Raw genomic sequence first — 22766 nt, 5'->3', positions numbered from 1 at the left:
AAATTTTGCAGTTTTCCCAACTATGTCCCCTACTCGTGGTTTACAAAGAAGTAGTATTATGGACCATAAGAGTTAATAGAAAATGCCCTTTGAAGACAAACTTTTGTTTACTAAACAAATTCCTAAATTATTCATTAATAAAATGTTTGGATTCTGGGTCCTATAAGCACCCTTTTATACTGGGCCCCGAATTCAGTTAAAGTGCCTGTGGCTACAATCCTAAAGTCATTTACTCAGAAGTAAACCTCAGAGTTCAATGGGACTTACTCCCAGGTAAGTGTGCATAGGATTGCAGCTTAAGTCTCAATGAGACAAGTAAACATGCTTAGGATCGTGCAGCATGCCCCATTGGAACCAATCAAAACTAGTTTAGGTGTGACTAACCAGTGTCCCAATACTTTTAATGGGATTTGGTTATCACTAACTTGAGGTGGATAGGGGCCTGGAACCATCCTATGTATCATTACTTGGGAGTTGTTCTGTCAATCTCAGTAAATATATAAAATGATAGGGCTGCCAAGAGTCTAGGTTAATGCTTTCTAAATTATACTGCAGATAAAATTAGTGCTATCACCAGCAAGTGTCCTTTAATACAACAGACGTCAGATTCCCATCTAAATGCTTTATCAAAGAGCAAATAAAATTATTTGAAAGGTTAATGTAAAGATACAAGATTAAAATTTATTTTTGATTAATTACAAGTGCGTCTTTGTTCGCATTAGTAAGCGTTCTTTATACAGTCTATTCTTCACTGCTGCCAAAACACAACAGAGCAGAGAAAAAACAGCTAAAACAAAACTATTTTTTTCCTAAGTTATTTGCTGGATAGAATTTAATTCAACACAACTCGGAGGTAACTTTTTCAATTGTTGGCATGTGGCACTTAGACAATCATCTTTGCACAGAAAGCTTGTAACAGTCATGCGAGGGCACAGTAATTATCTTAAACAAGGCAAATTTCTCACCACAGAGCAGTGGGGAAAGTAAAGGAGGCACTGCACTGGAACATTACACCTAGTAAACTCCACATGATACAGTTTCAGAAACAAATACTTAAAGAGCTATCATTAGAAAAGGTAAAGTGTTCAATGAAACATGATTTAGTGATAGCTTCGTTTGGTGGCCCTAAATCAGCATTATCAATAAACAATTTAACTGAGCAGAAGATCAAATCAGAGCTTATCACCACAGGGAAGATTACAGCAAGGTAAATTCTAAATTTCTTATTCAAAGATGCAGTGTTCCTTTGTCAGAGCCCTCCGTGTAAATTCAAAAATTGTAAAGATACCTGAAGTGTTTCATTGGTATGTAGACTGAGTTCAACATATTCATATGAATATTTCCACTCACTAATGAATATCACATGGCGCCTTTCCACAACGGAAAACTACCGAAGATGAAATGTGGTTATCTAAATTACTCTCTCACTGCTATTGAGCTGCTACTTTCTGTCTGCAAGGCTATCATTCTAAGAATACCTACCGGTCCTACTGAACTCACTGGGATTTACTTCCGAGTAAACATGCTTAGGATATGAATGTCTTTCAAATATGACAGTAGATGCTTTGGGAGTACCATTCAAATTGAAAATTGTTGACGTACCTAGGACTGCTGAAAGAGGTGACAGAACGGCCCCCCGCCCATCATTAAGGTTTGGTTAACAAAGCAAGTTTTCTGGATGTCCTAGTAAAATGCCCTGCAATAAATAATTTACATGTGTAGAAGAAATCAGAGCAAGCGCATGATTTTAATATTAATGTCGCCTATGCTGTCACTCTGTCCATCTGCACTGTGCACGTTAGTAACCACTACTGCTTAAAGAAGTGCAAAAGAGTGGAGGATGCCACTAACTTAAAGTGCCCTAAATCGTAGCTTTTTCTTTAAAAAATAAAAATGCTACTAACAAAACAAATCTAGAAAATAAAACAGTTCCATGATGTAGAAATCTTTGTCTGCCACCTTCTAGGTTAAAATCTGGGGATGAAACACTGCATCTTTCAAAACAGAAAAGGAAGCAGTATTGTCAGCAGTAGGTGCATATGGAAGTACAGTACTGCATAAAGGTCAGTAATGGACATCACACACAGGAATATCAGTGACAATTTTTTCAGGCATAAATAAAGAATCCATTGAAAGCATAAAAGCCAGGACTACCAGAAATGGTTCTCCTGAATGGCTTGAAGTGGTTAGTGGATAAGCTGAAATAGGCCACAAGGCATGACCATAGATAAAGAACCAGGAAGATAACATCTATGTGGAGTATGTCCAGCCCTTGAACTCCTTTTTCCTGGAGAGGGGGAGGCAAAGAGGAAACAAGTTTTAATAAAGAACCGTGTATGCATTTATTGATAAAGTACAAAAGATTAGAAATGAGACACAACCATCAAATTACAGCCCTCAAAAAAGCAAACCAAGGCAGCTGAACCAACATTCTTGAAAAGTATTTCTCTCCTGTCTTCATTTAAATATTCTGAAAGACCTTCTGCAACATCTTTAAGAAGGGTAAAGCAGGTAAATAATCCAAACAGTACTGGATTTAATACTCTACTGAAATATCCAATTGTGTCCACTATTTACTAATCAATTGTAAATTATGCTCTACCCCCAGGTGTACCCAGAGCACATTTGGCTAAAATTTGTAGTGTGGGAGATATGCAGTCAAATCTAACAATGCATATTCCTGCTAGTCAACATGTGAAGGGGTTAAAACCATAGAGCTGTATTGCTCATAGGCAAACTCAGACTATAGAAACGTGTGATGTCATTTCCCCCTTCTCTCTTAGGGGGGAAGAAGCAAAATAAGTATTTCCTGTTCCCTCTCTCTCTCTCTCCTTCATACCATGTGAGCAGATGAACATGTCTTGGCCTGCCCCAAGCCTAGATTCCATTTTGAAAATAACCTTTTATTTTTGTACCCCAAAAATATTTTACCTGCATTTGTTTTTGCTGCTAAGGACAAATGCTTGACTGTGAGTAAGATATATGTTTTAAACTTAATTTTCAGTCTGTAGCCTGTTTCTTTGATAAATGGGATAATAAAGGGAGATATCAGCCTAACAGCTAAGTCCTATGCTTTCAATTAAACTGCTTAAGATGGGATTTAAACTCTGCTCAGCCCCATGCTTTTAAGTGCAAGCGCTAAGCTGATCCCTTTGGCTGCTAACCCACATATCTGGGTCTGTAGGGGAATAAAATATAGTTAATTATATTCTATCACTTACGTAATAATGCCCATCATAAGGCTATGGGCCCAGTATAGAAAGAATTCCAGAGATTTCTGAGGTTTTTTTTACTAATTATTGAAAATGATTTTTAAACTGGAGAAATATTTTTTTGTTTTGTTTCCTCAAAGTCACAAGGGCTCTTTTGTTCTAGTGTTGATCCTCCAACTCGCCTGCCCTTTTCCTCCCCTTTCCTTTGCAACACAGCAATGAGACTTGAGGGTTTTTGACTTCTATTTTGCTTTTTGAGGCTATCTGGATTTTTATCTTTGTGATTTTGAGTCTTTATTTTGAATTTTGGGCGGTTTAAATTATTTTTATTTTTGGACCATTTTTCAATTTGGGGCCGAACTTTTGTCTTTTTGATTTTAGGATGGCTAGCAGGGAATTCCCTTGCTGAAGAAAGCCCCAAGTTACCCACGATTACTCAAGAATGATATCCAGTAATTCAAGATTTATAAAATAATTACTTTAGAAAAATGTCATCACACATTTTGTGTCTGTTATTTTCTTGCACCAGTTTTACACAGTTAGGCTAAAATTCAATGTACCTGTATGTCATTTAGGATCTGTATCCTGGCTGGAATCTAGCAGTTTCCTCAAAAATCAGTTCTTTCAGTTTTTCCTTTGGTAAGTCATCCAGCTCCATGTCAAACTTGAAGGGCGCTTCAGCTACAGGCTAACAACAACAACAACATGAAATGTTTTAGTAAACCTGTTTACAAATTTGTTCCAGACCACCATAGGAAACAGGGAGGTAACAGAGAGGTAAATGTAAACTACTTTGAGGACCAGGTGGTTTAAAAGCAGGATATAAGTCTTTAAAAAATAATAAAGCATAGCAAAATTTGTTTTACGATTCATTTAGTAACCAAAGAGGAAGCAGAGGCCAACTGTATGTTACTTCTTACATTTTTATAGGAAATTCTCATGCAGTGTTCTTGTCAGATTAGGTCTGAGTTATTTCTAGTTATGTGAAGACAGTCATGTCTGTTCATCATAGTGAAAGTGTCTAACAGCATGTGTTAAGTAAGAATGCAATGAAGTGTATGAAATCTTTTTCCTGTGTAATACAGCAAGTTATTACAAATAACATGAGCTTATGGCTCTTGTACAATGGCATTGTTTGTGGGGTCTAAACACAAATGCTACAGATACATGGACATAAACAATTATGTACGTACATCTGGGGGCTCTGACTGACAGGAATTGTTCATCATATGTTCACCTGTGTTGACAGACACTTGTCATGGGAAACAGTAGTGTAGCTATTGTAGATGGAACAGTTGTTTTTGCTACATAAAATGTGGCACTGCTGTCAAATAGAATTTAAAACCTAAGGCATCTGATAGTCACATCAGTGTCAACTGTCTAATATTAACCCATCTAAACATAAATATCAACCAGGCTTTATTACTATGATCACAGATCAGTCATTAAATTACAATCAAACAAAAACAATTTTAGTTTCCAGGCCAGCAAACAACTACAGTCATACCTTGGTTCTCAAACAGAATGTGTTCTGGGAGGCCGTTCGGCTCCCGGAACCGTTTGAAAACCAAGGTGTGGCTTCCGATTGGCTGCAGGAGTGTCCTGCAGCCAATCGGAAGCCACGCCGGATGTTCGGCTTCTGAAAATGGTTCAAAAACCAGAGCACTCACTTCCAGGTTTTGATCGTTCAAGAGCCAATTTGTTTGGGAGCGAAGGTACGAATGTATTTGGAATTAAGAGAATGGCAAAGGGCTAGGATGTGTGAGCATTGTCACACACTCACAATCACACTAGAATGGATTGCTGAATGTTAGCGAGTATGCTTGCACAGAATTTTGTCACTTTAACAGTGAGTTTGTTAGTGAAGCCTGACAAAAGAAGGGAAATGTAAAGATGATCAGATCTGCTTGTAAATGTAAATATAAAATTACTTACTTACTAGTACATATAAAATTATGAATTTTGTTTGTGATTTACTTGATAGCTTCCTCTATTCCCCAAACTATTCTAAGCATCTATTTAAAGAATTTCAGTGATTTCAAACCAAGTAAAATAAAATGTTCCCCTACCTCATCACTTGGATCATAATACTGCTCTAGATATGGATGCGCCAAAGCTTCTTCCACTTCAATTCTTTTATGAGGGTTGAAGGTCAACATTTTATCCAACAAATCAAGAGCTATAGTAGAGAAAGCTAGAATCAGTTTGTGTTGTAATGCAGCCATATTAATTCAGCACTGTTCTTCCCTTCATGCATGATTCAGAGCAGTTCTGAATATGTTTAGCAAGCAGCACAAGACATATATATCCTAATTCAGAACACAGAGATTGGAAGGTGGGAAGAAAAATAGTTTATAGGAGAACAAAGCATATCCTACAACCTTCCTAACAGGTTCCAAGGCATCATTGAATGTTTTATGGGACTTTGGACTGGACTTACTGCTTATCTGCTCCTAAGAAAATTACTTGCAAGTGTGCTTGTCTTGAGGTACTTGCAGCCCTCTGCTCCTGATCTTGCTGGACATTGCCAGAGTCAGTGTACTTATGTCTTTCTGCCCCAGAAGGGTGCAAAAGAAGCCAAGGAGGCTCCCTACCTCTGCTCATCACCAAGGACTCAGCTATATAGCTGCAAATAAAATGTTTTAAGTGTGTTGCAAAGTGCAATATACAAATGTGACACTAGATGGCGACAGTGAGCTATGGCAAATTTAATATATTTTTCAAAGTGTTTTTTAAAAAAGCATTTTCACAGCGTTTTTATATGTGTGTAGATTTCACCCAAACATGAAATGCAAAGCCCATGTGCAATGTGTGCATGTCCATAGCGCCTGGGCCTTATTTCCAAGCTTTGTTCATCTGGAGTCAAGCACAACTGATAGAGGTTCACTCCCAACTCCAAAAGAAAAAAGCACCAGCTAAAAACAGTTTTATGAGCATTTGGCCAAGTAATGTCTAGAGTGAGCAACCATACTTCAGAGTGCCACTGGCCACCAGCACATGAAGTGATTAGCCCCAATGAATATGAACTGGGAACAGAAATTAGCAAACTACAAATCTCTTAACTTTTTTGTGATTTAAGCTCTTTACAAGCTGCAATGAATCAATGAACCAAACACAAATATAACATAGTTTATATAGTTATATTCTGCGAAGGGAAATTTAATGGGTAAGATTTCAGCCCTTGCTACATTCAACGGTCACAAATCTTGCATCACTATATTCCAGTTGTTATCTCAATCTTTTCATGTTACCTTTGGGGTCAGCATTTGGAAACAGCCTGTTCCATGGCACCTTGTTTTTGTACGGAAGAGAAAGCAAATAGTTTCTGGCTTTCAAATTGATTATGCAGTTCAAGTCTTCTTGAGAAGGAGATCCAAGTATTCCTACAATTCAATAAAATAGAGGAAAGAGTATTATTGTGGAAACAAAGCACTTGAATGCATTTGATAAAGATTAATATCAAGTTTCTTAAATCTGTTATCATTTACTAGATTGGGTGTACTAATAGATGCAGGTGTGTCACTGAACAACCACCTGTCATTTGTGGTACTGAGCACCTTCCACTAATTAAGGTTATTTCACCAGCTGCTGCCTTTCCTGACACTATCTCTGCTCTGGTTACCTCCAGATTCAACCCCTGCTCCAGGGCTGACTTTGGAAACTGGTTGGAAGCAGTTGCTAGTAATCTGGAAGCTGTATTTTAAATTAACTGGGAGCAGCACTGAAGGGAAATTATGTAGTATTATTTGATTATCTCAAACTAGTTCATATCTGTGTACCAATGGATAATGAAAATTTGTATCAAAGGATGGTACTGAAGAGGAATTTTGCTCTTGTTTGTTTTCTACTTGTTTCTGTGGCGCTTACATCAAGGAGGTTTCTGCTGGATTGTGCCCTTGCCTGGTGGAGGAGTGCAGAGTGCTGCATGCAGAGCAGGAGAGGTGAGAACAGGGGAGAAAATCAGCATGAATTTAAAATAAAAATATGAATAGATGGCCACAGCTGGTACCATCAATCAAATCAGTAGGCTGGAGAAAAATGGCAATTAGTAGACAAAAGCAGCCTTTGCCTATAGTTATATATAGAAATCTTACCAAGGATGTGGTTCAGCTGATCAAGATAGTGTTTTCCTGGAAAGATTGGCCTGTTTGATAGCATCTCCGCCAAAATACAGCCTACAGACCAGATATCAATAGATTTGGTATAACCCTACAAGAAGAAAAATGGGGGAAATCACTTGTTGCTAGCATTTGCTGTACTGTTCAACATACTACAATTTAAGAGAGCCAAGATATGGTAATTTTGAAATCCAGAATTCCAGTCCTAGCACTTGTGATGAATCAGAATTTATATAACTGTTCTTGAACAATGAGGCAAGCACTGTGTTTTATAAATATGAAGGGTAAGCACAAAAAGTACAGAAGACACCTACAATGCAATCTATGGATGATTACTAATAAGTCAGTCTCAATGTCTATATTTGCTTATCACAGAAAACCACAGTTCAGCCATGAGAAGTTTAGAAGCTTCTTCTTTTGATTTAAGCACAACTTGCCATGCTGTTGGGACTGAGACCTACTATTAAGCTTAGCCACAATTAGTCTTAACAAGCCAATGTCAGTAGCAATAGTGTCAAGCTGCCTTGTTTTAAACTAGCTGTCGTTAAGAATAACCACAGTTGGTTGGTTCAGAACATTATGAACGGTCGCTATGTAAAAGCTACCAGATTCCATATCGTCATGTAGGAACAAAAAAGGGGAGGAGGGGAGCATGTAAGCCTGAGGCTCACTACAGCCATTTCCTGCTTATTCACATCATGCTAAACTATGGTTTATCATATGATGCATATTCAATCATTGCTTTCAGCTGGACTCACCCTGACATGTGTGCATGGGAATGCAGTCTTAGAAACATAAAATACAAACATAAAATACAAATCTTTGTGGGTTTCACATGGTAACAATTAGATAAATTGTTACCGTGTGAAACCCACAAAGATTACTCTTTTTTTTATTCCAAACCCTAAAGCCAGTGTGATCTTTTGATATAAAACAAAGTATCAGGAAACTCTGACTTCAATGATTGCTGAGTTAAGCAAGCCACACACTTAGCCTGAGCTGCTCATGCGTAAAATGGTACTAACTTCTGATTTCATATGAAAATAAACAGCATATTTTGCACACAAAGAGATGATACAGAAATAATTAAAAACCTGACAATATGGATTTCTGAAGTGCCCTAGAACTCTGGATATACCTCAATGCGTAAGATTTGATATACACATGCTAAAAGAATGGACAAGCATTAGAACATGGTCCATTGAACTTTTTTGGGTTTATGTGAGTTGGATCCCACTACTACTAAGCTTCAGACTGCTTTAATTCCCACTTGCCTGCTTCTGCAAACTAGGATGCAAACCCACAACCGTGTGTTCCACTGTGCTCTGCCAGTTTAGCCAGCTCCTGTCTCTCACCAGTGATAATTGCATGCCTGCATATGTTCACTTTCTTCCAGGGATTAAAATTCCAAACGAATGCTGGGCTGCTAGTTCATTTCCTATCATACTCACAGTTCCATTCCAAAGCTAAAAAGTAGCAGCACTAGGTACTGTGGCCTCAATTTGGTAATTCTATAAAAAGCCATACGCAAGCAGCTTCATCTCTCAGAAAGCAACATAAATTTCAATTATAGGCAATCAAGAATTTCTACTTGAAGTCAAAGCTAGCTCTGGTTTGCAGCACAGTTGGTTAAACACATAATCAAGACATTCAACTGAGCCAGCAATCTCTCATATGCCTACAGTCAGTGAATTAAATATCGGGGTGCAATTTGTTCATGTACAAAATTTAGGATTTAATTAGATTTTCCAGGAGCCACATTGTAGTGGAACGCTCTCCCAGCAGTTGTTGAACAGATAAACAGCTATGTGATTTTTAAAAGACATCTGAAGGCAGCCCAACAACAACAACAGTAGTAGCAATAAGAATAAGAATAACAATATATATTATTATTTGTTATTATATATTTCAAGCACCACATGAGGCACTCTTCCATACATAGCTCTTACTTTAGAATTCAACATGATTTCAGGAGCTCTGTACCAACGCGTAGCTACATATTCTGTCAGGAACCCAGTGTGATCATGATCTGGATCTGCAACACGAGCCAGTCCAAAGTCACAGATCTAATATCAAATCAAACAAAGATGTTATAGGAGGGACAGCTTTCTCTTTATTTTTTGTCACATCAATATTCCTAATCAAGCAAAAATTTATGCATTGCAGGGGATTGGAGTAGATGGCCCTCGAGGTGCCATCCAACTCTATGTTTCTATGACTCTATCATCAAAAACCCTCTCAGATTTTCAAGCTCTGATAAAAACTGTAAATATGCTTTCTGTCTTTTAGAATCTGCAGAATAGTTGTCCCATGGCAACAAGAAGGAACATTTACAGGTTCCATTATTTAAGGAAATGGAGATAACATCTGAACAAAAAAAAAGGGAACAAAGCTTCAATCCATGCATAAACAACTTTTGTGTGTGTGCTAAAACTTCATTGCCAAATACCACAACAATGGCACACATGCCTTTCTAATAATCTCTGTTACAACTTAGTTTTTGGGATCTTTGTTGGCATAGAAATCCACTGATTTAAAACAGCGAATGAGTAAGTTTTATATTGACATGGGTACTTTTATACTGACAAAAAGATACTTGCTAACCTTGAGATCACAAGTGGTGTTTAGCAGCAAGTTGGAAGGTTTGAGGTCACGATGCAGCACATTGGCTGAATGGATATATTTTAATCCTCTCAGGATCTGGTAAAGGAAATAACAGATGTGGTCATTGCTGAGATGTTGAGTCTTTAAGAGCTTGTAAAGGTCTGTCTCCATTAGATCTTGCACAATGTATCTGTAAATCGTATTAAGGCAAACAAACCAATATTTTACTACATAATACTGGAGTTGCTCAGCTCCCAAGTTCTTTAAAACTTCACTTCTACATTCTTAGAAGAAAACTTGTGCAATATTGCTGGATGGTTAATCAATAAAAAATCACCCATAACTAATGTCATAGTAGTCTTACTTAAATAGCTCAGTCGGTAGAGCACAAGACTCTTAAACTTAGGGTTGAGGGTTTGAGCCCCATGTTGGGCAAGATTCCTGCATTGCTGGAGTTGGACTAGATGAGCCTCATGGTCCCTTCAAAATCTACAGTTCTATGATTCTAAATTGCAACATTTGTATGGTACAAGGACTGCTTACAAATTGAGAATGGCATGATTCCATATCCTATTACACTTTGCTAATCAGTTGGGCTCTTGGGAAAATTTGTGTGACTACTTCAAACAATCCTCTCCAGTATGACAACTGGACATGGGGAAAAAGGCTTGCTGTGAACCATGAGATGGGCCTAGAAGGATAAGAAAGGAGGAGAGGGAAACTCTCCAAAGTGCATACAGTCGTACCTTGGTTTTCGAACAGCTTAGTTCTCGAACATTTGGCTCCCAAATACTGCAAACCCGGAAGTGAGTGTTCCAGTTTGTGAACTATTTTTGGAAGCCGAACGTCCAGTGGGGCTTCCACGACTTCCTGCAGCCAATCAGAGGCTGCGCTTTGGTTTGGTTTCTGAACGTTTTGGAAGTCGAATGGACTCTGGAATGGATTCCATTCGACTTCCAAGGTACGACTGTACAATCAAACCAAGTGGAACAATGGAAGTGTGTGTGTATGGGGGGGGGGATTCTGTCATTGGAAGGGTGGGGAAAGGAGCCAAAATAGACAGAAGTTGAGGGAAGCACAGAGAGATAGGGTGGCACAGGAAAAAGAGATGGGGTATACAAAGAGCAAGCTATGCTACACTTGAAACTCAGTCCACTTTTAGCCTTGGCCCCACCCCACCCTCTGCCAGCATGCAGCCCTCACTCCAGCAGATTACCCACGAGGGATTGAAGTCCTCAACAGATAAAAGGTTCTGTTGCATTACACACTGAAAGACTTGGGCTTAGTACAACTACTAAAACAGCAAGAATCACTGGATGACAAGATCAAGGAAGTAGTCTTTAACATATAATTTAGGATAACACCAAGATAAACAATCAACAGTGAAACAGAGCAGAAAGCTGAAACAATGAGAGCACAAGGGCATACATCTTTAAAGGATACACATCTTTCATCTGTTCAGTTGTTGGAGCTCTGATAATGTCATTGATCCCAATAATATTTTCGTGTTTGAAGCGCAGTAAGATTTTGATCTCTCTCAGAGTTCTCTGGCAGTAAGTCTGGTGTTCAAAAGGACTGATTTTCTTTATGGCCACCCGAACTTTATTCACATTGTCATGTGCTGAACTGGAAGAAGAATCATCAATATTAAACAAGAAATTAATGGCATTATCTACAGAACAAGACTCAGGTTGTCTAGAAATGCTGACATAGCCTTTTTCAATCATGAAGATAACAAAATTCAATTTATCTGCCAAAATACTGTGAGGTTTCAGCACTTTAACATTTTTCTCAGAACCAGTGGTGGTAAGATAATAATGGTGGCATCATAATAACTTTAACCATATTAGATAAAGCTTTAGACACTATGTCAGAAAACATTATTTAAAACATAGAAGCTTGCATTGCATTAGTAGCTTGCATTAGGCCCAGTATACCTGAGGGAGCATCTCCACCCCCACCATTCAGCTTCTGGCGGTTCCCTTACTGTGAGAAGTAATGTTACAAGGAACAAGACAGGGGGCCTTCTTGGTAGTGGTGCCCATCAGATGTCAACGAAATAAACCACTATATGACTTTTAGAAGACATCTGAAGGCAGCCCTGTATTGGGAAATTTTTTATGTCTGATGTTTTATGATTTGTTATATGTGCTGTAAGCTGTTTTGCTGTATTGTATAAATAAATAAAATTGTATGAATAATATTGTTCTGTTGTTGTTGTAAGTCCTGTTAAATAATTTTGAACAGAATACAACAAAATTATCCAGGTAACAGTTAGTCACTTGCTGCTTTAACTCTTCTCAAAGTTTTTTCAGGATGTGAAAAGCAGTAGACAGGAAATTTGTCAAAATATTCACAGGATTAGTTGTCTCCTTTGAATATTGGCATTCAAGATCCTACTTTTAAGCATAATTTCAAACTTCATTCCAGATTTCCTGCCTCATTAAAATGTCCATGATTAGAAAGATGGCACACCACCTCATGTCTTTGAGAGAAACTTAGCCAATTCAATCTTGCAGGAATTAAAGTAGTCTAAATCTCAGATTGCTTGCTCTACCAAACCTTTATACTGTCCCGTTGGTGTGCCAAGGGAGAAATAAAGTTTTCTGAAAGGTAACAGTTGCCTGAACAAATTAATAGAACTAAACAGAAAACTGATGTTTTAGATAAGGAAATAAGAGTTAATACACACTGAAATACAGCAAACAGGAGGACATTATATCAGTAACCAAATTAACCAAATTGATAAGCCAAAGAACAGAAAGGAAGAATCATTTTATAATCCGGTATATGCTTGACAGGTTAGAAAAGAAGCCATTTCTCTTTACTGAACAATGCACTGGTCACTCAGGCTGAACAATGTCCTGGCCATTGCTTTTTTTAAGCTTAGATACACAGGGACCTGGATTCAATTTTCCATCAAATTAAAGCCTTTTGTCACATAACATATCAAGTCCCTATGTGAACCACTATGTGAACAAAAAAGGACTACAAAAAAATCAAATATTTATTATAGGTGCAATTCCTATTCAGGCAATGTTTTAAAATGAAAAAGTGCTACAATTTATGATATAATATAAAAATTATACGCATAATCCTGAAGTTAAGAGCTTTTCAGTCATGGTTTTCTGGAGAGAAACAAACTGAGAAGTGTTTCAGACAATACTAAATATGGTCTATAATTGTGTATATCTAGCAAAATTTTATGTATGACAAAAGGTCACCAAAATATAAAAAACTAGATATATAGCATATTAAAACACATCAAAATATTCTGTGAATATTATACACAGAGATATCCAATGTATAAGGATTAACGAAAAGCCACTAACTGTAAAGAATATTCTACATCATTAATAAATGAAATGCATTATCTTTGTAGTATGACTGCACATACAGAGAGAGGAAAGCCCATCTGTTGATAATATTTCCATATATTTTACTGGGAAAAGCATTCCATAACTGGGGAGCCAAGACTGAGAAACCCTTCATCCAGGAAAGCTAGAGAAGGCATGGTAATCAACTGAAGGCTATCTGTCAAAGAACCTAACATAAGATAGGCATAAAGGGAGACAGGCAGTCAAAGACTTATAAAATTGTAGAATTGGAAGAGATCCCAAGTGTCATCTAGGCCAACCCCCTGAAATGCAGAAAACTCAACTAAAGCATCCATGACAGATGGCCATCCAACCTCTTCTTAAAAACTTCCAATGAGGGACAGTCCACAACCTCCCAAGGGAGTCCGACTGTTCCACTGTCGAACAGCTCTTACTATAAGAAAGTTTTTCCTGATGTTTAGTTGTAATTTCCGGAGCAGGAGAAAACAAGCTTGCTCCATATTACATGTGACAACCATTTCAATATTTGAAGATGGCTATTTTCTCAGACGCCTCTTTTCTATGCTAAACATACCCAGCTCCCTGAACTGGTTCCTCATAAGGCTTAGTTTCCATACTCTTGATCATCTTGGTTGCCCTCCTCTGCACACATTCCAGCTTGTCAATATCCTTCTTAAATTGTGGCACCCAGAACTGTACACAGTATTTCAGCTGTGGTCTGACCAAGGCAGAATAGAGTGGTACTATTACGTCCCTTGATCTGGACATTATAGTTCCGTTGCTGCAACCTAGAATAGAATTAGCTTTTCTTACTGCTGCAAAAAAATGCTACACACATCCTGGTCCCAAGCTGTAAAAGGCGCCAGAAGTCAGAATCGGGCCTGAAAACAGATTGAGGACCAGTACAAGTGGTGTAGTATGATCATAATACCCAATCCTATTCAGAAATCTAGCTGTTGTAAGCTGATTGTAGTTTGTGATCTGTCCTGTAATGAAGTTCATTACAGTAGTTTATACTTGTGACTTAGCATGTAAACTGCACTTGCACTCAACAAACTGTGTTATGCACTTAATGCTTTGTGCTTATGAAGTAAGTAGAGTCAGTAATGTCATGCATGGATGCACTGCTTAGTGGCAGGTAACTTCTATGCACATGGAAGAGTAGTACACCTTGGCAATGCCTTTTTCTGTGGGTTCTGCTTCCTCACTCACTCACTGTGCTCCTAGGTGCATGGGCACAACCCTTTTACCACTGGACTCTGCTTCCACTGCATGGGCCCCACAACTTTACTTCTAGGCTGTACCCCCCAAGTGTGCACAGGTGGACTCCATGTTGAAGGCTGGGGTTCCAAAAGGACTCCAGCTCCTGGCAATATGAAAATGACTGCTTTTTAAATCAACTTATCATGGGAAGGGGGAGGGAATGGACACAGTGTGGGAAGCAATATTTATCCTCGTCAACAAGGCCCTGAGCAAAGGCAGTTAGCAGAAGTGCAGGCCTTAGCAAAGCAAACGTAAAGAAGCTTCTCGGGTTTAGTGAGTGTACATTAGAGGGTGCAGAAGGTGCTTTGCTAGAAAGACAGCAGAGAAGAAAATGGGCAAAGTTGGTCAAACCTTGATTTTCTTCAGAGATGCTTCAAGAATTATATTTTAAGAAGCCAGAACAGGAAGCAAATAATATAGGATAGGGAGGAGTTGATGGTGGACGTTTAGACCAGATGTAGCTAGAAGGACCAATGACCTGACTCAGTATGAGGCAACTTCTTACATTCTTACAGAGTCTAAGGTGTAGGCAGAAGATAACACTTTCAAGAGGACCACAACCATTTACAAATCATAGAAATAGCAAGACACAGAAGAGGGAAGGAAATGAGGGCTAATGCCAAGACTGATTTCCACAGGAAAAGGGTCAGAGAGTTCTTAAGAGTTCTCAGTGAAGGTTGAAAATAAGTCAGTATAGAAGAGAATGTGGAAAAAAAGCTGGGTCAATGAGGTTATTTGTATGAATGCTGAATCACCAGTGAAATTGGAATATTGTCAGGAGGGAAAGGGGAAAGTCATATGAGGCATGGCATAAAAGCTGAAGGGAGGTAGCATGGGAAAATGGCAATATACCACAGCAATCCAGAGATGCAAAGGAAATATAAAAGATGAATTTTGAAGGTTGACAAGCAGTGAAAAAAGCAAGCAACCAGGAGCTGAAATGGCAGGATTTTGCAAAGAAGCCAATTCTGCCATCACATCAGCCAAGTCAGGATGAGTGGGAGGAGAAGAAACTTCAAAAGACGAGAGCAGCAACAGGGACTGTGTTGGGGGAGGGGAGGCAGATTTTGGTGCGTGCAATGAGCTAGAGGGAGGCAAGAAAGTAACATTCCTAATTATCACAATCCACAAGGAGAATTCATCTAGAATATTTCAACTCAGCCCTGTGGAGCCTTCAATGTGGAGTTCCTCAGGGATCTATCCTATCTCCTATGCTGTTCTACATCTACATGAAACCGCTGGTGGGGTTATCCGGAGGTTTGGAGTACGTTGTCAGCAGTATGCTGATGACAACCAGCTCTACTATTCCTTTACACCTGAAGGTGAGGCAGTGGAAATGTTGGACCGGTGTCTTGCCTCGATAATAGAATGGATGAGAGCCAACAAACTGAAACTCAATCCAGATAAGACTGAGGCACTGTTAGTGGGTGGTTCCCTAGATCGGATGGCTTCGAGGTTGCCTGCTCTTGATGGGGTTACACCTCCTCTGAAGGAGCAGGTTCATAATTTGGGAGTACTCCTGGATCCTTTGCTGTCACTTGAGATGATTTTCTGAGGCCCTTTTTTGTGTGTCTCCTCCACAATAGGTCTGTAGGGTGGCAACACGAGAACTGGCCTTTTCTGCAGTGGCTCCCCATTTGTGGAATGCTCTCTCTAAGGAGGCTCGCCTGGAGCCTTCATTGTACACCTTTAGGCACCAGGCAAAAGCATTCCTCTTTAACCAGGCCTTTGGCTGACTGACGTCCAATGCCCTATTAAAATGTGGTGGTCGTGGGGGGGGGGACGACAGCATTATTGGGTTGTTCTTGTTCTTATTTTGAATATGTATTCTGTGTTTTTATATCATGATTTTATCCCCTGAGACCTGCGGGTATACGGCGGTATACAAATTAAATAAACAACTACTACTACTCCTGGCTTCAAATCACTTTTGTTGTGGAGTTATCTTAAGTGATTCAAGCAAAGTCACAGAGTTAGCCCAACACTGGTCCTGAACATGTTTACATTAACACAACCTTTCAACAATTTCTTTGCTTTAGAGCATGTGCATAAGTTTATGACATTTTTACATTTAATACTGACATTTCTACTTCTATAAACTTTATTCCAATCTCATTACTGTAACACTAAGACACGATCAAGGCTTTTCTTAAGTATTCACATTATGGTCACTTACTGACTGCAGTTGAATGGCTTATGCCTATACTTTAGTTTTTAACTAGATTCAACTACAGTTTTCACAGTTTATATTCACCTATACAGTTTTTAAAGGAATAACCCATTTGGTTTTTTATCACTAAAATAAATATTCAACAAGTTATTTTTATAAAAAACCAATGCCTTCAAATGCAATTTAAATCAGTGTTATTTATTGCTTAACAACTGCTCACATGCTAACTTTTATTAATATTGCTTTTAAAAAAAAAAGTTCCCCTAGGGCAGAGTATACTGTGCAATGTTCCTTTCTAAGGGGAAAAAAACTTTTCTTAAAAGCGCCTGATGCAAAGTGCTTCTGAGCATAGACTGTGAGCAAAATTATTTCCTCCTTGTTCACAGATACTACACTGTCTGAAAAGTGGCTTAGGGTGAGACAACAGGCAGACATTTGAATGAAAAGAAATGATGACTCTGGGCTGGCTGGTTTCCACAATACTGTACCTGGAAGACCAAAACAGTGCCAGTCACCACTTGTTAAGCTGTGTAGAGCAGTGGACTGCGCCCACCAAAGCCTTCATAACATACACAAGTGCACTACACTGCAAATGCAATCACTGCACCTATGTTAATTTCCAGCCAGCTAGTGAACCTAAACCTGTCCCATTTTTTATGACTTTTTTGCGTATTTGCTTCTTCCAGAGTTTCTGGTCAGTGATGCCTACAAAGAAGCCATTAGGAGATACTAGGCTACATAAAATAAACTGAAGAAGCTACATAGAATAAACTGAAGAAAGTTCTAGGGCAGCAGTTGCCTAGTCTTAAATGGAGTGGGAAAGGTGTGTACATGTGAGAGATACACTCTGACTCCGGTGGATAATATTTAATGTCAAATTATGTTTTAAATATTTATTAACTTTCTCCAACTATATTCCATTACATGTTTCCTTAAAAAAAAAAAAGCTCATTTACTGCAAGACTAGTATGTTTATGCTGCAGTGAAGTACCTGAGACTTAAATACTTTCAATGCACTTATTTTAGTAATAGTGAATCACACAAAAACTGAATCTCAGTTTTGTAGACTTCTACCAAAAGCAGTTTAAGCAAAAAATGTGGTTTTATCACCACTTGGTTCTGATTGTTTTGTGCACAATGAGACTTTGCCTACATATGCACCACTACTTCTCATCCTTCATTATTCGCTGTACACTGTATGTTGTTTCATAACAACATATGGATATTTAAATAAGATATATTCAATCACTCTGGCAAATTTAAAACACTACTGATAGATACCAAGTTACGGTAAGCCAGAGTTCTGCTGCACTTGCTACAATACATTTGGCAGAGCAAGAAAAGAGAAAATGCCAGCAATGAAATTTGAGTATTAATCAAACAGCAATACAGCTTAGACAACACTGTCTTGCACCTTACTGCCACAGCTTCTCATATCCATATTTTGACAGATATGAGGATGTGAGTTAACCAGCACAATACACATGCAACAGCAAATTGTTTTCTTCATTCTTCTTATAAATACCAACTAAATGTGACAAATGATGGCATTTGATCCATCATTTCCTCCCAATTTTCGATCTTCCACTTGCATCTCCATCTCTTCTTGCTTATGACAGCATACTGTCAGTGGCAACCCACCACAAGTTATTAATGCTAATTAAATCCAACCAAGGATCTCTTCTCTCACTTTTCCCTAAGACAAAATAAATTGGGAAAAAGATGTCACCTTGCTTTTACTCTTTCAGCAATGAGAAATCAGGTAGCTCCCTAGCTTCTAGAGGCATCCCATGCCCTCCCAGAAAGCTCCCACACTACATATACAATCAAGTCAAATATATCAGATAAGCCACAACACACAAACACTATTATTTTGTTTCATGTTCACAGCGATATGATTATTGAGCTCTTGGCTTTACATTATATATTTATATTGTATATATTTACATTATATATTTATATTGCTTTTATCAGTATAATTTGCCTAGGGTGCTGTTGGCCAAGGAGAGGCGACTCATGAATGTTACATACTACAATAAAGAATAATAATTTGAATTTATTTACTGCCCTATTACCTACAACAACAACTTCCACATTGCTCAACAGAAAACACATGGAACAGCAATAGCTCAATGGTAAAAGCACCTATTTTGCATGCAGAAGGTCCCCACAGTTCAATCCTCAGCATCTCCTGGAGTCCAGGTAAAGCTGGGAGAAACCCTTGTCTGAAATCCTGGAGAGTAACTGCCAGTCTGTGTAGACCAGGGGTAGGCAACCTAAGATTGGATGCGGCCCAATCACCTTCTCAATCTGGCCTGCAGACGGCCCGGGAATCAGCGTGTTTTTACATGAGCAGAATGTGTCCTTTTATTTAAAATGCATCTCTGGGTTATTTGTGGGGCCTGCCTGGTGTTTTTACATGAGTAGAATGTGTGTTTTTATTTAAAATGCATCTCTGGGTTATTTGTGGGGCATAGGAATTCGTTCCTTCCCCCCTCCCAAAAAAATATAGTCCAGCCCTCTACAAGGTCTGAGGGACAGTGGATCGGCCCACGGTTGAAAAATGTTGCTGACCCCTGGTGTAGACAGTACTGAGCTAGATGGACAATAGATCTGACTCGCTATAAAGCAGCTTCCAATGCTCTTATTGATTAAATGGTTTGGCAGAGAAGAGGTGGTTTAAAAAAGAAATCCAGCCCTTTGCATATACCATTCTGTGCACATTTACCTGGGGGTAGTCCACTGAAGTCGCCGCTATTTGCTTGTAAAGTAAACATGCACAAGCTTGAGTTGAAGAGCTGCACTTTGTAAATTTACACTTACCTCTGAGCAAGGCTCATCTACTTATGATACTGTACTATTTTGCTTTCCCAACAGACACGGCCTCCCTAAGGAGCCCAACACAATCTAAATACCGTGCACCAATGCTCACTGCAGGTGCTGTACATACACACACAACAGGATTTCAGCAAAGAAGTGACACTGTGGATGGGGCTGCCGCAAGGCATCTTTGCAGGGCGCAGGAGCCTCTGAAAAACTGGGAGGCAGAGGAAAGTGAGAAAGAAAACCCAACGACTAACAGGTCGGTGTTCAAGCGTTTCTTATTCTCTTGGATCGCACTGTAAGCTGTACCTTATACTGAGCCAGAAAAAAACAGGAAAGGGTTTTTTCCTCTTCTCTCTCTCCCATACATAAGGCTGCGGTCCTGTTTCCCTTTCTTGCCCTTGGGTACAGAAAGGTAGCCGTGTTGGTCTGCCATGGTCAAAACAAAATAAAAAAATTCCTTCCAGTAGCACCTTAAAGACCAACTGAGTTAGTTCTAGGTATGAGCTTTCGTGTGCATGCACGTATCTGAAGAAGTGTGCATGCACACGAAAGTGTATCTTCAGATACTGAAGTGTATCTGAAGAAGTGTGCATGCACACGAAAGCTCATACCTAGAACTAACTCAGTTGGTCTTTAAGGTGCTACTGGAAGGATTTTTTTTATTTTGTTTTGCCCTTGGGTACTCACTCCCCGGGCTTACTTCCGAGTAAAACACGCGCAGAATGGGACGGCAGGCGTCGGGGCTGTGCAACCTCTCGCCCCGATCTCCATCCCATGCATGCTTTCATTCCGAAGGAAGGGAAGGGAAGGCGCCTCGTTGCAGCACTAGTGCGCAGCGCCCTTAACCCCATAAGCCAAGGGCGCTTTCTTGCATTCAAATAAGAATAATGCGGAGGGGGAAATTCAGCAGCAACAGCAAAGGGTGAAGGGGGGGGGGGGAGAGAGAGAGAGAGAGAAGTGGAAGCAAGAGGAGAGAATGAGCGCCTTCTTACCAGACCATCCCATAAGCTCCTTCCCCGATGTAGGAGAGGTTGGTGTAGCGAGGCCCCACGTCGAAGATCTGCCCTCGCACCATCTCCGGGCCCCCGGCGAGGCTGGCACAGCTGCCCGCCGCTGCCCCCGACACCGCCGCCATGTTGTGGTCCGTGAGGGGGGGAGGAGGAGGAGGAGGAGGAGGGGGAAATGAGAGGGAGGGAAGAGGAGAGGAAAGGCGACAAGGGGCTGGACTCCACCCTCCCTTGGCCCGGCAGGCCGTGTCTCTCTCTGTGTGTGGGGAGGAGAAAGAGAGCGAGAGGCACACGAGAAGGACCGGCCCGCCGTCGCCGCCGCCGCCACACAAACCGCCAGCCGCTCTCTGAGGGAGCCGCTGAGGGAAACGGGGCGGGGCTTAGGTGGCGCGCGCGCACGCGACACTGAGAGAGAGAGAGAGAGAACGCGCAACGGCCGGCGAGGAAAATGGGGCGGCGCAGCTGAGGGGAGGTGGGCGGGGCCTGCTCCAAACCTATAAGCTGCAAAAGGGAACGGAGGGGGCGTGGCTTCCTCGCCCGTCGCCTCTCGCGCGCCGAGGCGAACTGGGCGGGGTTTGGAGGTAGGCGGGACGCTTAAGGGGACGAGCCGCAGCAAGCCGCCGCCGCCGCCGCCGCCGCGGAAGGGGCGTGGCTTTGGCTGCACGGGCTTGAGAGAAGCCTGGGGAGGGCGTGGTCTCTGGCGGGCGAGGCGTGGCCTCTGCGGGGACTGCGGTAACTTCAGAGCCGCAGAGGAGGCGGGGGAGGGAAGAAAGCTGTGGGTCACGTGATTGCTCCCCTGCAGCCTTTTAAGCAGGCTCCTGTTCCGATTCGCGGTTAAGGTGGGTTCTCACTCTGAGACGGCTGCAGTCTCATGCATACCTGCCTGAGAGGGTAAACTGTACTGCGCTAGGGCTTGCTTCTGAGTAAACTGGGATGGGAAAATGCACGTGGCAAAGTAGTTTTAAATTAAAGCTTATGCTTCCTAAAAACCGTGGAGCCATATTCCTAAAGTTTTTCTTCGGGTACCTAAGCGGGTTTGATCCACACGTGGGGGTGGGGAAGATTTTAATAGATCCTGGATGGCCCGATTAAAGAAACAGCCACTGGCAAACCCCAAGCATCCATTGTCTAAACTACAGCCGACATCTTGGCATATGGACTGCCTTATTTAAATCTATTACGGATCCATTAGAGCTGCAGGAATGCTCGTGATTTGTTTTTCAATACATAGGTAAAGGTAAAGGGACCCCTGACCATTAGGTCCAGTCATGGCCGACTCTGGGGTTGCGTGCTCATCTCACTTTACTGGGAGCCAGCGTACAGCTTCCAGGGCATGTGGCCAGCATGACTAAGCCGCTTCTGGCGAACCAGAGCAGCGCACGGAAACGCCGTTTACCTTCCTGCCGGAGTGGTACCTATTTATCTACTTGCACTTTGACGTGCTTTTGAACTGCTAGGTTGGCAGGAGCTGGGACCGAGCGATGGGAGCTCACTCAGTCACGAGGATTCGAACCGCTGGCCTTCTGATCGGCAAGTCCTAGGCTCTGTGGTTTAGACCACAGCGCCACCCGCGTCCCATGTATTGAAACCCACGTTTCAATACATGGGACCCTGCCAAATCCACTTTTAAATCATAGCATGCTTCTGTGCACATGTGAAAATTCATTGCAAAAACATAAGAACATGAGGCTGCAGGATCAGGCCAGGGGCCAGCCAGATGCCTGTGGGAAGCCTGCAAACAGGACCTGAGTGCAACAGCACTCTGCCCATCTGTGATTCCCAGCACTCAGCATGGGACGTACTGTTTCCAACAGCAAAGCCAAAAAAGTGTCATGAATTTGTGGCACTTTGGCTTAAAAAAGGTATAGCATCTTTATTTTTTTATTAAAAAATTACTGTCAGTTGTCTCAAATCAATGCTCTAATAACCACAGCTCATATCCATGCCTGCAAGAATGCTGTAAAAAAACCAGACCCTGTGCTTGAAGGCACTGCAGTGGTACAAAAGCCTGTATGTGAAGCGTAGATCTTCCTGCTTTTTATATAGCATCAATTCCACCAGCTAATTACAGCTTGCATCTAAGCTCGCATATTGCATGGTAAAAAAAGAGAACATGCTAGCACTGCCTCATGGTGCAGCTGTGCTATGAAATGTGTGCCACTCCGCTGAGAGACCAGCCACTTTTGTGCTCTCCTTGAATTCTTTCTATTCCAGCTGGTCCTTATAAC

At 40.7% G+C, this 22766-nt stretch overlaps 1 protein-coding gene across 3 annotated transcripts; it reads right to left on the bottom strand.

Moving 5' to 3' along the window:
- Positions 1 to 661: 661 nt before the first annotated feature.
- On the bottom strand, positions 662 to 20922 carry MAPK1 (mitogen-activated protein kinase 1). 3 transcript variants are annotated; one of them, XM_081842825.1, is made up of 9 exons: positions 20524 to 20921; positions 11378 to 11560; positions 9935 to 10124; positions 9280 to 9396; positions 7307 to 7421; positions 6464 to 6595; positions 5282 to 5391; positions 3773 to 3900; positions 662 to 2287 (listed from the first exon to the last, which is right to left on the bottom strand). In XM_081842825.1, the coding sequence occupies exons 1-8, from the start codon at positions 20664 to 20666 to the stop codon at positions 3784 to 3786; spliced, it is 1107 nt and encodes a 368-aa protein (XP_081698951.1). In that variant the 5' UTR covers positions 20667 to 20921; the 3' UTR covers positions 662 to 2287; positions 3773 to 3783. The 3 variants fall into 3 exon arrangements, with proteins under 3 accessions (XP_081698951.1, XP_081698952.1, XP_081698953.1); XM_081842826.1 differs by lacking the exon at positions 662 to 2287 and adding an exon at positions 2381 to 2491 and having other exon boundaries at positions 20524 to 20922; XM_081842827.1 differs by lacking the exon at positions 662 to 2287 and having other exon boundaries at positions 3772 to 3900; positions 20524 to 20922.
- Positions 20923 to 22766: the final 1844 nt, after the last annotated feature.

Source organism: Podarcis erhardii (assembly GCF_964252035.2).
Source record: "Podarcis erhardii genome assembly, chromosome: 15".
In the NCBI taxonomy this organism is placed as follows: Eukaryota; Metazoa; Chordata; class Lepidosauria; order Squamata; family Lacertidae; genus Podarcis; species Podarcis erhardii.
Note: the sequence above shows the minus strand (reverse complement) of the source record. Positions and strands in the feature narration are given on the sequence as shown.

What these genes read in the sequence shown, in the direction of transcription:
- MAPK1 (XM_081842826.1), bottom strand. Translation starts at nt 20,666, where the DNA reads ATGGCGGCGGTGTCGGGGGCAGCGGCGGGCAGCTGTGCCAGCCTCGCC. An exon ending in AAATCATGTTGAATTCTAAA is followed by an intron (nt 7,422 to 9,279) that starts GTAAGAGCTATG and finishes TTCTTCTTGTAG; the next exon opens with GGTTATACCAAATCTATTGA. An exon ending in TCAGCTGAACCACATCCTTG is followed by an intron (nt 6,596 to 7,306) that starts GTAAGATTTCTA and finishes ATTGAATTGTAG; the next exon opens with GAATACTTGGATCTCCTTCT.